The sequence below is a fragment of the Triticum dicoccoides genome, chromosome 3A (assembly GCF_002162155.2).
Source record: "Triticum dicoccoides isolate Atlit2015 ecotype Zavitan chromosome 3A, WEW_v2.0, whole genome shotgun sequence".
NCBI lineage: Eukaryota > Viridiplantae > Streptophyta > Magnoliopsida > Poales > Poaceae > Triticum > Triticum dicoccoides.
Window position 1 is genome coordinate 726,846,819 of NC_041384.1, and position 13,738 is coordinate 726,860,556.

The 13,738-nt window shown below is 44.3% G+C and overlaps 1 protein-coding gene and 1 non-coding gene across 3 annotated transcripts; both read left to right on the forward strand.

The window, feature by feature from the left end:
* Nucleotides 1-6,886: 6,886 nt before the first annotated feature.
* On the forward strand, nt 6,887-13,457 carry LOC119270529 (GPI-anchored protein LLG1-like). Of its 2 annotated transcripts, XM_037552530.1 has the most exons (5): nt 6,983-7,055; nt 7,162-7,221; nt 8,278-12,268; nt 12,368-12,427; nt 12,813-13,457. In XM_037552530.1, exons 3-5 carry the CDS (start codon nt 12,181-12,183, stop codon nt 13,169-13,171), a joined length of 507 nt encoding a protein of 168 aa, XP_037408427.1. In that variant the 5' UTR covers nt 6,983-7,055; nt 7,162-7,221; nt 8,278-12,180; the 3' UTR covers nt 13,172-13,457. The 2 variants fall into 2 exon arrangements, with proteins under 2 accessions (XP_037408428.1, XP_037408427.1); XM_037552531.1 differs by lacking the exons at nt 8,278-12,268; nt 12,368-12,427; nt 12,813-13,457 and adding an exon at nt 7,651-8,182 and having other exon boundaries at nt 6,887-7,055.
* Nucleotides 8,615-8,687, forward strand: TRNAK-CUU. The gene has a single exon. It is a non-coding gene; the product is annotated as a tRNA-Lys (tRNA).
* Nucleotides 13,458-13,738: the final 281 nt, after the last annotated feature.

The window sequence follows — 13,738 nt, forward strand, 5'->3', positions numbered from 1 at the left end:
AGACTTCCTCTTAATGCGTTATGTATTTGCGAACCCTTCGTGCTTTGAAAGTCAGTCCCTGTGTAGAACCACCTTGCCAACAAAACCTTCTCTTAGCTGTAAGAAGCACTTATATGGAGTATTTGCCATGAATTCTCTGACACGGGCGAAGCTACATGTTAGAAAATGGGCCACGGTCAACCAGCCTATAGAAAACATAGTGTGGTATTACGAGTAAATTAAGCCATCGGAAAATTGAGTAGGCATTCCTTTGTACCTGCCAACCCAACTTTGGTTGTATAGCTTTGCAACTATTCTTTGCGGCACTAAATCTCCAAGCTAGAGAGTCTGTGAGCCGTGATCCTGTTGGGATCCAAAGCATTCGTGCATCCTATTAAAAAAACATTTGGGCAAAGTTTTTTTTTGGTAAGTCTTCCTAACCAGGCAACCAATCTCAACTCGCATCGGTTTCACAAGTGACGTTCGATCCTACGAGATCATGTGCTCCCCATCCTACCTTATCCTCTTCTCGAAAATCCTTCTCCATCTCTCATTTCTTATCCATAAAGCCACCACTCCTTCCTTCTACCTCCACGATGCACTGCTCATTGTCGCTGCAACCGCTCTCCTGCTCGATCTCCACCAAAAATCACCGTCCCTTTCCTCACCATCATGACCCATTAGGCGCAGGGGGCGCCACAACTACTGCAAACCAACCACAACGGGCAAAGAAGACGGCCAAAACCAACACCTCCTTCTTCCTCTCCCTCTTAAATCTGCACGCTCACCGTTCCCCAGCACCCTCACCTTTGTCACACATGACATGCAATGACATTCGGGTGCTACGTTCATGCCTACCACATGCTGCAACGGTGAATGGCTGGGTGCTGGAATGGTGGTGGCGGGACGCTGCAACGGCGGTGATAGCGCGCTGCAACTGCGGCCGCCGCATGCTGGAACCGGCTAGTGGGATGTCGCTACCATGCTTGCCTCGTCTGGAACCACCGGAGGTGATGCTGGAATTCTATATGTGACTTGCTACTACCGGAGACTTGGTATACTGATTTTGAAGGCTCTTGGTGTGGCGACTAGTGGCGGGCGATGGCGTGCAACCAGCGGAAGCGATACTAGAACCACCACGTACCAGTGTTGCGACTGGCGGCGAAGCTGCACCATCAACAAAAAAAGCTTCAAGCGGCAATAGACAAAGCTTCAACCGACCATTGCACAACGGGAAAAGTTGCAACCATCGACCGAAAAAGGCTTCAACTAGTGAGAGAAAAAGTTTCAAACGATGATACAGAAAGCTTCAACCGGCCACTTAGCAACCAACAAAGTTGCCCACATCGACAGAAAAAACTTCAACAATGATAGAGAAAGCTTCAACCGTCGCGGTGAGCCAATGATGCACACGATGGTATTGCACCTGCGTGATACCATTAACTAGATGGAATAAGTTAGAAAAAAATACAAATGATAAATATCTATAATAAAAGTGAAAGTTGCTTCAACGTTTTTTGGAGTCAAGATCTCTGCACTTACCTTTTGCACCTCGATCTTTCAACTTGTCACAAATGAATTTATTTTGCACAAAAAAAGATCACAAACTAGACTATGAATGCATACGAAAAATGACGATGACGAACGGTGGCTTCAGTGGAGAGAGATGCAAGTGAGGGAGACGAGAAGGAAAAATAAAAATAAAACAAAATGGCTCGCTGACAAGTGTGGCCCATTTTGTTAGGTTGAATATTTGGGATGACTTTATTGGTGATCTCCTACACGAATACACTCGTGAAGCTCAATTAATTTATTGGGAGAGTCCTTAAGTTATAGGCACTTATAGAAAAGCTGTTTTTTTTAATCTAGCGGAGATGCTCAACCCACTAGTATTTCCACTTGCTTTATTTTTTCATACACTTTCGTTATTTATTTTGTTACAATTAAATCATGGAAGTTTATATTGAGCACTATAGTGCGAAAGTGCTGAATTGAGCTCGAGCGCACAGACCCTCGTTATCTCCCACGTTGTTTCTCTGCAAGATTCGAACATCCGAGTGTATAAGCAGGTGTATTCCAAATAGTATATGTCCCATCAATCTGTTGCGTGGCCCACTATGGCCCAACATTTATTAAGCCTGTTGCCGTCACGTAGAGTCGGGACAGATGGATCGCTAACGAGCTGAGTCATTTTCTCCGACCCCGAGCCTTCTACCGCCAATTGTTCCTTGTCTCAGAATTCAAAACAGAGTAAGGATTAGATCCTAACCAATTTCTGCCTACAGCTCACACGAGTAATACTGCCACGTACAAATAGGGCATGAAGTTTAGATGCACATCAATTTTCGTTCAGTCTAAAATTCACGTACCATATCAGTCCCGTTGAGCCAATTCTTTGTCCACAGAGGAAATAGGAGATCATTACAGCACAAATAACACACGCATGTTGACATACAAGTATCTTTTTTACTCTAAAAAATGCGGTTATACAGTTTCATGATGCCATTGCTAGCAAATTTCAACAGCAACTCAATTGCCCAAGTTGGAATTACGCCCAAAAAACAATTCCATAACTAAAAACTCTTTGTGATGCACAACTGGAGGGAATTCGAGCCCAACTGTCTAACCATTTGGCATGAGCGCCGACTCAAGCCCCTGCACCCAGTCTCATTTCAGCCGGCTTGTACAAAAAAATTCTCGAGTGACTCTGTACACCATGGTTCTTGCAGCGAGGAGGTTTGCATGGTCTCCCAATCTCTTTCATTATTGCGGGCGCCCACAGCTAACTTGACCACGCTGCCTCTAAATGAACTCGCTGATCCAATGCGAATCCTACTTACAAATGACACCCCAGTTTAGTTAGTACCGCACCATATAACTTCCACACTGTTATTTCATGTCCAGCTTCAAGCACACGAACGAGTCAATGTACTTCCAAAAAGAAATGTATTGGATGCACTTAGCTTTTCCTAAACACCTTAATCAGCATAAAGTTCCACTACATTCTATTTCTTGGTAATCACCAAATCACACAACACTTATTTCTAAAGGTTATTGCGACTTTAGTTCTGACATGGAGGGAGCGTACATCCTACGAGCAATGCCGCAACTTAGCCCTTTAAAAAGTCTGCGAACAACATTTCTATTTCAACGGTATGTAGCTTTCCTACAAATTACAAAGTGCAACCTGATGTCCTTTAAAAACTTATAAGAATTTTTCTGAACATATTTCACTAGTGTCTTTTTTCTATTTAAAAGGGAGTTTTATCAGTTGACCACAGCTTTGCTCAATGCAATTGAAGTGAAAATAACTGGCGGCTGCTACATATTTCTGTCAAAAATGCATGACACACCTTCTAAGTACAGTCTTACCACACTGCAGCAATGAATGTTTCCGCACATCTACTAAAATTATTATGTCAAACACTAACCTCCTTGCCCACCATGGTGCTTGCGGATTGAGTTTTCCCGCAGACAGCTCCAATTCCGGCGGGGAGTTCTCCTTCCCGGAGCCCACACCAGCAGCCAGCTCACAGACCTGCCCTTCGGCACTAATGGCTGCTGTCGACACCTGATGGACATCAATGGCATCCGCGGCCACCGGTGTCCTAGACGGACCCCTCAAGCATTACGTGTCGTTCACCTCCTCAATCTACGGAAATTCGGTGAGAACTTGATTTCAATCACCACTGATGTAGTGCAGTTTCAGATCTGAAAAAAGTACGAACAGAGAGACAAGAACATGTACTCACCAGCCGTACACATCAATGTGCTTGTGCGAGGGCTGGTGGATCGTCTCACCAAAATTCAGTGAAAGGGAATGGTTGTGACTCCCCCTGTGCTCTGCAATGTACCACCCATCGTCCTCTGTCTGTAGCAGTCTTATTAGAGCCGGGCATTCGCAACGACAAGACCTCGTGTTCTCAACACTAGCTTTATCCTACATATGTATTTTAATTTATCAGAGCAATAACAATCATGAATCAATTAAAAATCAACCCCAATTAAATGAATGCCAAATAAGTAACCATAGTGCTCCACATGTCATACGTACCGAGCATCCGCATACTATTTCCTGCATGCATTTTGTTCTCTAAACATTCAACCTGCTCTTTCCATGTCAAATCCAAAAACCCCTTTCCCAAGAATACAAGTCCTATAAATTGTACGCCTCGCCAAGTGAGTCGACACTTGTCCCAAGCGCTGGAGTGATAACATTATTGCTCGGGTTCTCTGCAAACATCCTAACTGCCTTCTTGAAAGCGCTCACGCGATATTGGCAAGGTGCCATGCTGGGGGCAGCAGCACCAACCGCAACCTGACTACTTGCCTCAATTAACTCGAACCAGTAAACAACATGCTGCACTCCCAATAAATAAATTACTAGACCATCAAAAACTGTTATTTCCAGTAAACAACATCCAGGCAGGACTCTTTTAGTTGCATCAATCAACTGAATTAACTGAATCCAGTAAACAACATGCTGCACTCTCAACTAATGAATTAATATACAGTGCAAAATTCTTATTCCAGTAAACAACATCCATCAGTCTAACTGGACCATTCACCCAGGATTTCAAAAGCAACTTATAGTAGTCTGGATTCTAAATGGGCAAAATTAACTCTAAGCAGCTAAAGAAAAAATGAAGCGTACTTTCCTCACCTCTAATTCCAGATAGAAGCATGTGGATTCATCTTTCCAGTTCAGAGCTCCGAGGCCTGACACGAGCTGTCCCTCATTCACCACCGCTGATGTGTCCATTGCGCAGATCCGTGCTTCCGCGCTCACTGTCGTAGGCCAGTGTATTGTCTGTCCATACATTTGGGAAAGTGCATGGTTGTGCCCATCTCGATGCTCTGCTATGTACCATCCATTGTTCTTTGTCCGCAGTAGTCTGATGAGGGCTGGGCATTCACACCGGCAGGAACGAGTATTTTCGACAATTGGCTTCCCCTGATGGAACAAACAAAACGTCAAATTCAGTCACAGGCATTTTCAAATCTGTTCTCTATGAAAAACTAGTAATCAATTTCTGCTGTAACATTAGCCGTACCACACATCCACGGACTATCTCTTGCATACACTTAGTCATGCTAACGTTTAGCCTGCTCTTTCCATATCGTATTCAAATCCTTTCTCCCAGGAGTACAAATTGTAAAAGTCATAAGCTTCTCCGAGCGTGTCAAAACTTGTTCCAATCTTTGGCACCATAACTATGTCACCTGGATGCTCGGCAAATTCCCTGACAGACTTCTCCAGCGCCGTGACCCTGTCCGGGCAAGGAGGCCTTCCTAGAGCAGCAGCACCTACACGCACTCTGCCCAGTCACAGCAGAGAAACAATCAGGTGGTGTTTTCTGCTACAACCATTTGTTATGAAATTCCAGCCCACAAAATTCTGAGCTACACTAACATCTTACAAAATTGCAGTTCATGCTATATTATCCTAAACAAGTTTATAAAACCTTCCCACACACGTATATATACTGCTGGTGTTCATGCTATTTAATCACGGTTATGTATACTGTTCCATCCTCATTTCATCAATTACTGCTTGCATATCTGACAGGACACACACATTTGCAATGCCAAATTTTGATGCAATTCAGATGGTAAGTTGTAGTACCTTTTGCGTCCACCCTGGTGTTTATGGGTCAATTTGCTCTATTGAGTGCTCGGAGCACTGAGCCATGTCCGCGCCTGCTGCCTCCGCCCGGAAGATCTGCCCGTCAGCACTTGAAGCGGCCGGTGCTGGATCCTCAACCTCAGCCACCGCGGATACTGGGAAGTGGGAACCGCACGGGCTCCATTGCCCCGTTGTTATCATTCACCTCTTCCAGGAGCGTTCTACTTAATCAACCCAAAATTTTAAGCGACGGAATCTAGATCAGTACCCAAAATCCGAGTCAAAACCATTGAAAATAATGGGCCAAGTAGCAGATCCCAACCTGTTTACCGGCTGCAGTAAGAACTCCATGGTCGCCGGAGCCTGTCCGAGGTTGCTGCACCGCCCAGTCGCCGTCGCCGGAGTCATTATCTCCACCTCTTCATCGACCGGGACGAGAGGCAAATCCAACTTCACTCCCGTAACCAGCGCCCAACTACTGCATTAAGTGCGGGCACTGCCGGCGCTAGCGGAAAGCACCGTACCTGATCCACGGATCAGGACGCCGGCGACAAGCTCGAGCCACGGCTCAGGCACGCATAGGCGACGCCGTGCACCCCTCCGTCCACCTTGCCCCATCTGTCAGACGCGTATTGTGTCGTATATCCTAATTTTCCATCGTCAGCATGGACCCGCCAACTGTCTATAGCATTTAATGCGACGAATCTCGTAGCAATTCTGGACGGGCGTGATTCCGAGCTCCTGTGAGCTCGCGATCACATACTCCGCGTCCACTATAGTGTTATTTCTTTTACATAATTTCTCGCAAAAAAAACTTTTACATGACACTAAAGCCTTTGTTTTCTAAAAAGAGTGACAGGGGAAAGCTTCGTAACCTTTCTCCTTTTTTTTGAAAAAACTCAGACTTTATTCATTTGTAATAAGTAGTACATTGTTTGTGAGGATCATTACAATTTTATTTAAAGACTCCTCAAACCAATTAAAAGTCAAAGAAAATCTAGCTAATCTAGCAAGCTCATGAGCTACTTTATTTGCTTCCCTCTTGCAGTATTCAAATCTAGCAATAATGAAATCACAAGCATAATGAAAACAGGGGAAAGCTTCGCAACCTTTCTATTGACCGTATAGGCCGCGGCAGGAAAGAATTAGACTCGACCTCACATACTGCGCTGTCATGCGGTCGTCGTCGCCTTCGAAGTGCCACACACTAGACCAGAGGTTCCCGTATCCGCACCACACACTAGTCCACAATAAAACAATGTGCCAAGCCACATCTTCGCGTCCAGGGCAGCCTGCGCAAGTTGACCGTGGACCCGTGGCGCTCGCCCAAGAACGGAACCGCCCGCTGAAGAGGCTCCAGCGATGGCGCTGACCCGGCTGTTCATCTCCCTCTTCCCTGTCGCCGTCCTGGCCGGACTCGCCTCCGCCTCCGCGTCGCCCTTCCTCCCTGGTCAGTGCGTGTTCGGGTGCTCCCAAGTCCCAACAACTGCGCACTAGTATTTTGCTTCTTGGAGCGAACTGTGATGGTTTGTTCTGTTTTCTTTGTGCTTGAGCAGACAGCGCATTTCAGGGCAGCACCGGATCTACGGGGAGGAGCTTGCTGCAGGCCAAGAATGGTACGTGGTTTACTTTCTTCCTCTTGCTAAGTTTTGGTCTGGTTTTAGTGATACAGAACTACAGAAGATCTTGGAAGAGATACTCTGTCTGTGTTAACTTATTTGGTGCGGATTTGATGGTGCAGATACTGAACCCACATGCTTGTTAACTGAATATAGCTCCCTTAATTGTGCTCGTATGCGCTTAGAGTTGAGAGGCTACTGTAGAGTTTCTGGAGTTGTAAAAACAGAGTTTGACCGGAAACTACCAACTATCCTAATAAAAGTTGGGACTCTAGAATTCAAATTCCCCTACATTACTTGAAACCAAGATTTCCGTCCTTACATAGAAAAAACAAGACATAGTACTCCTCAGTTCTCACCATGTTCAGGACTTCCCAGTACCTTCATCTGATGCGCTTCCAAATTTTTTTTGTCCATGCTTATCAGACTGCCCTATAGGCTTCGAGACCCAGAACTACACCATCCTCACAAACAAGTGCAAAGCGCCACATTACCCTCCTACTGAATGTTGTGATGCTTTCAAGGAATTTGCATGCCCATTTGCCGCGTATATCAACAACCTGAGCACTAACTGTGCAGACACGATGTTCACCTACATCGACTTCCGTGGCTACCCAAAAGGCATGTTCGCCGACGAGTGCCTAAAAGGAAAGGAAGGGGTTTCTTGTGAAGGCATCTTGGTTGTGCTCTTGTGTGGACTAGGAGCATTGTTGTTCCCTTGAGTGGCGATACCTTGGACTTCTCCAAAGATAGCGTGTTGTCAGTTATAAGTTGTAAGGCTTAGGATTCATTTGCTTCTCCTTGGCACTCTCTTCCATTGCTATAATGTGTCCATTTGTTACAGAACTACATGACATTTTAAGATTCAACATTATATGGATGATCACATCCTGCTATTGGGAGAGTGCACACCCAAATTGTAAATCACGGAATCAAATATCAATTAATTATTTTCCAGTCTAGCTGATAAATTGTGTGTTCATTTGTTACTGCATTGCCATGTTCATGTATTTATATGTATATGTATGGTGCCTTTTGGATATGTTTTTCCAGGCAGTACTGCAACCGAGGTGGCGTTTTAGAGCATCTTCAGCCGTGCCCTTCAGTCCTTCACACATAAGCACATCATGTTCAGAACATTGGCCGAAGAATCTCTGCACCTTGCTCATAGCAGCCACCGCCTGCCCTCCGATGCCGTAGACGTGCCCATCATGCTAATCAGTCAATCACCCAATCGCATGCAGGGAACTAGCTTAATTTCCTGTGGAACTTTTCGGCCGTCTCCTCAAAAATCTTGCCTACGGTAAGCTTACGCGCATGTACTACTTTATGTTCACATCACTTGAGAAAACCCAGTCGAGGAAAGCAAATTTAGAAACTTTAACAAATTGCCCGTCTAGCTCAGTCGGTAAAGCGCAAGGCTCTTAACCTTGTGGTCTTGGGTTCGAGCCCCAAGGTGGGCGTCTAATTTTTATTTTTTTGCACTTGTTGACCTTAACAAAAGCTCATTTTTGCGTTCATTTTAACTTCGTCATTTTTGGTGTTGCATTTATTTCCTGATTTACCGTGCATTTCTTCCATAAATAATCAACCCATAAATTTTGAATATCTAGGCATGTTACATTCACGTAGGTTATTCGCCAACTGAAAATCAAATTGTTATTTTGCTATTCTAAAAAAACAAAAAAAATGTTATTTTGCTACCTATTTTAGTTACCTGTTGTATTCTCATGTATAAGCCTTATTTTTTTATTAATTTGGATTTCTATTTCTTTGCAAAGAACATTTTGACATTAATGTTGATTTTTATTTCTTCTTTTTTGTGTTGCATTTATTTCTTGATTTATTTAGGCATTTTTAGATGAATTATTTTAGGTCCGTCCATTTCTTACATGTCTAAATAACCCATAAGTGTTGATCAACATCTTGGCGTGTTACACTCACATATGTCATTCGTCGGTTGAAAATCAAAATGTTATTTTGCTTCCTATTTATTTATGGGTTATAATTCTCATGTATAAGTATTCTATTTTTATTAATTTGACTTTGATTTTGGCTTCCTACTTTACTTTTTGGTGTTTGCAAAGCCCATTTTGACATTAATGTTCCGCATAGGTTGGTCGAGCGAAACATTTACATGATGTAGGCCTTGTGTTGAAACATAGGTTTCCTTTGCCTGTGCTTGGCATCACCAAGCGCAGCTTTGTAGCGGTCGGCACCGCCTTTGCCTCACTGTGCACATGTGTTGCTACCGCTGTTGCTTCCGCCTGCTGTGTGGGCATCGTGCCCGGCCCTCGCAAGGCTCCCAGCAGGCCAGCATCGTGGCCTATGCTCCGTGCTCCTTGTGGCCAGCATCGATATGGAAGCCAATGTTGTGCTCCAACTATGGTCCGTCGTACTCGTGTATACATACTACAATCTTGATTTTTATTTCTTCTTTTTTGTGTTGCATTTATTTCTTGATTTATTTAGGCATTTTTAGATGAATTATTTTAGGTCCGTCCATTTCTTACATGTCTAAATAACCCATAAGTGTTGATCAACATTCACATATGTCATTCGTCGGTTGAAAATCAAAATGTTATTTTGCTTCCTATTTATTTATGGGTTATAATTCTCATGTATAAGTATTCTGTTTTTATTAATTTGACTTTGATTTTGGCTTCCTACTTTACTTTTTGGTGTTTGCAAAGCCCATTTTGACATTAATGTTCCGCATAGGTTGGTCGAGCGAAACATTTACATGATGTAGGCCTTGTGTTGAAACATAGGTTTCCTTTGCCTGTGCTTGGCATCACCAAGCGCAGCTTTGTAGCGGTCGGCACCGCCTTTGCCTCACTGTGCACATGTGTTGCTACCGCTGTTGCTTCCGCCTGCTGTGTGGGCATCGTGCCCGGCCCTCGCAAGGCTCCCAGCAGGCCAGCATCGTGGCCTATGCTCCGTGCTCCTTGTGGCCAGCATCGATATGGAAGCCAATGTTGTGCTCCAACTATGGTCCGTCGTACTCGTGTATACATACTACAATCTTGATTTTTATTTCTTCTTTTTTGTGTTGCATTTATTTCTTGATTTATTTAGGCATTTTTAGATGAATTATTTTAGGTCCGTCCATTTCTTACATGTCTAAATAACCCATAAGTGTTGATCAACATCTTGGCGTGTTACACTCACATATGTCATTCGTCGGTTGAAAATCAAAATGTTATTTTGCTTCCTATTTATTTATGGGTTATAATTCTCATGTATAAGTATTCTGTTTTTATTAATTTGACTTTGATTTTGGCTTCCTACTTTACTTTTTGGTGTTTGCAAAGCCCATTTTGACATTAATGTTCCGCATAGGTTGGTCGAGCGAAACATTTACATGATGTAGGCCTTGTGTTGAAACATAGGTTTCCTTTGCCTGTGCTTGGCATCACCAAGCGCAGCTTTGTAGCGGTCGGCACCGCCTTTGCCTCACTGTGCACATGTGTTGCTACCGCTGTTGCTTCCGCCTGCTGTGTGGGCATCGTGCCCGACCCTCGCAAGGCTCCCAGCAGGCCAGCATCGTGGCCTATGCTCCGTGCTCCTTGTGGCCAGCATCGATATGGAAGCCAATGTTGTGCTCCAACTATGGTCCGTCGTACTTGTGTATACATACTACAATCTTGTCTTCACAAGGCAACACCCTGAGCCACCTAGCCGAAGAGAAAGGGGGTGGGAAAAGCATGCATGAGGCGATGAGCCGGGCGAGAGTCATGGCATGTGCCCCTTTTTTGATAAAGGAGGTATATTAATACCAAGATGATATCAATTACATCCGGCCTCTGCAACAACATAATGTCTAAAGAGACATCAAGAATGCACACAGCCGAAAGATTATAAGAAGAAAAAAGGAAACAAAGTCCCCGCCGTAGCAATTAGAGGCTCACAGCGCCAAGAGCAGTGGTGACGCCACCTAAACTTCGAAAAGGAATGAAGTTGTTGGCAATATCCAAGGCTAGTGGCACCCCCTGTTCACCTTGGATCCGATTGGGCTAGTTCGGTGCAGCGATATCCAAGATGTTGATGGGGGGATCATGTCATTCGTATTTTGATGATTCCAGGGTGCTCTCGCAGTGGATCAGGTGAAGCATACATGTTGAACGATTGCCATTTTGTAGCAGTGGTGAATGGGGTTGACAACAATGGCATGTGCCCTGTGGAAGGTGCAAATGTGGTTTCCTATCTTTTTCCATCTAAACAAGGTATTGTATAGACTTATCGTAACAACAAAACTCACAAAAGTTGGTTTTACTAAAAAATATATCTCAAAAAACCAGTTTTCCAAGATCTCATGCCTAATACTTCAAATTTAAACAACCACGAGCTAGGCTCATGTTGTACGACAATTGCACCTTTGTATCACTTTTCTATCTTTGTATGACTTCAACCAGTCGTACAAAGGTTCGAAGTCTCCAGCTGGACAAAACTAAACAATCTTAATGGAGCAATAGCACGCTGAGGTAAACTTGTTCAGAAATTGAAGCCGCAAAACCTATTAAAAAAATCTAAAAGAAGGATTATCCCCGGCCTCTGCATCGTGTGATGCATACAACCAATCTTTATTACATTATTCAACAAGATCTTACAAAATAAATACATAGATCAATCTAAAGCCACATTCCTGGCAGAAACTATCGCCCTACTTATAAGATTGATGATGTGCCATAAAAATTTAGGCCACCAAAATGCAGAGTATGGGCGGGCAAAATTGCTCCGTGAGATCATGTTGTGTGGTCGTGTGGAAAGAATTAGACTCGACATAACGTATTGCGCTGTCAAGTCATGGAGGTCGTCGTCGCCTTTGAAGTGCTAGCGGAGACCGTAGGTCTCCATTTCCGCACCACCACTCCACTATCGAACAGAGTGCCAACCCATCTTCGTGGTGCTCGCCCAGAAACCACCCGCTGAAACAGCTCCAGCAGCTTGCAAGCGATGGCGCTGACCCGTGGGTTCATCTTCCTCTTCCCCGCCGCCGTCCTGGCCGGACTCGCCTCCGCCTCCGCGTCGCCCTTCCTGTCTGGTCCGTGCGTGATCCGATGCTCCCAACTACTGCGCACTAGTATTTGCTTCTGGGAGCGAGCTGTGATGGGTTTGTTTTGTTTCCTTGGTGCTTGAGCAGATAACGTATTCCAGGCCAGCACCGGATCTACAGGGAGGAGTTTGCTGCAGACCAATAATGGTACGTAGTTTCCTTTCTTCCTCTTGCCAAGTTGAATCCCATGACAGTTTCTAGACTCTGAAGATACTGAATCCACATGCTTGTTAACTGAATATAACTCTCTTGATTGTGGTCATATGCGCTTAGGATTGAAGAGGCTGACGTGGAGTTTCTCTAGACTTATAAAAACAGAGTTTGACTGTAGACTCCAATGGAAATTATCAACTATCCTATTAAAAGTTGGAACTCTAGAATTCAAATTCCCATATACATTACCTGAAAGTTGAAACCAAGATTTCGGTCCTTGCATAGAAAAAAGGAGACATAGTACTACATCTCACCATGTTCAGGACTTACAGTACCTTCATCTGATATGCTTCCGTTAATTCTTGTCCATGCTGATCAGGCTGCCCTATGAGCTTTGAGTCCCAGGACTACACAATCATCACAAGCAGGTGCAAAGCGCCACAGTATCCTCCTAAAGAATGCTGTGATGCTTTCAAGGAATTTGCATGCCCATTTGCCGTCTACATCAACAATCAAAGCACCAACTGTGCAGACGCTATGTTTTCCTACATCAACTTCCATGGCTCGTACCCAGCAGGCCTATTCGGCGCTGAGTGCGTCAAAGGGAAGGAAGGGGTTTCCTGCGAAGGCGTCCCAGGGAAAGGCACCGGCGTGGCAAGTGGCGGGCGGCGAGCTCAAGGGAGTTCCCGTTCTTTGGTTCCTATCTTGTGTGGACTAGAAGCACTGTTGTTCCATTGAGTGGTGATACCTTGCACTTCTCCAAAGATGGCATGTTGTCAGCTGCAAGTTGTAAGTAGTAAGACTTAGAATCAGTTTGGTTCTCCTTGGCGCTCTCTTAATGTGGTGACTGGACATTTGGCTTTACTATGAGATATCTCTTCAGAAACCACTTGATATACTTGACTAATAACCCCTCTTATAAATGTACTTGGTTACTACTATGCCAAATATTATATTGATATCATGTGGCCATTTGTACATGACATCCTGAGATTCAACATTATATGATCACATCCTGCTATTGGCAGAGTGAAGACCCAAATTATAAATCAGGGGACTAGGAGTAATTATTTTCCGGCCTAACTGATAATCGGGCGTTCATTTGCTAATGCACTGCCATGTTCATTATATATGTAGTGCCATTTGGATATATTTTTCCAGGTAGTAATGCAATCGAGATGGCGTCTTAGAACATCTTCAGTCGTGCCCTTCACACAAAAGCACATCATTTTCAGAACATTGGCCCGAAGAATCTCTGCACCTTGCTCAAAGCAGCCACCGCCTGCTGTCCGGCGCCGTAGACGT

Bases quoted from the DNA above. Each gene is read 5' to 3' on its own strand.
- LOC119270529 (XM_037552530.1), top strand. From the start codon at position 12,181: ATGGCGCTGACCCGTGGGTTCATCTTCCTCTTCCCCGCCGCCGTCCTG. The intron at 12,269-12,367 runs GTCCGTGCGTGA...GTGCTTGAGCAG, and splicing joins CGCGTCGCCCTTCCTGTCTG to ATAACGTATTCCAGGCCAGC. The intron at 12,428-12,812 runs GTACGTAGTTTC...CATGCTGATCAG, and splicing joins TTTGCTGCAGACCAATAATG to GCTGCCCTATGAGCTTTGAG.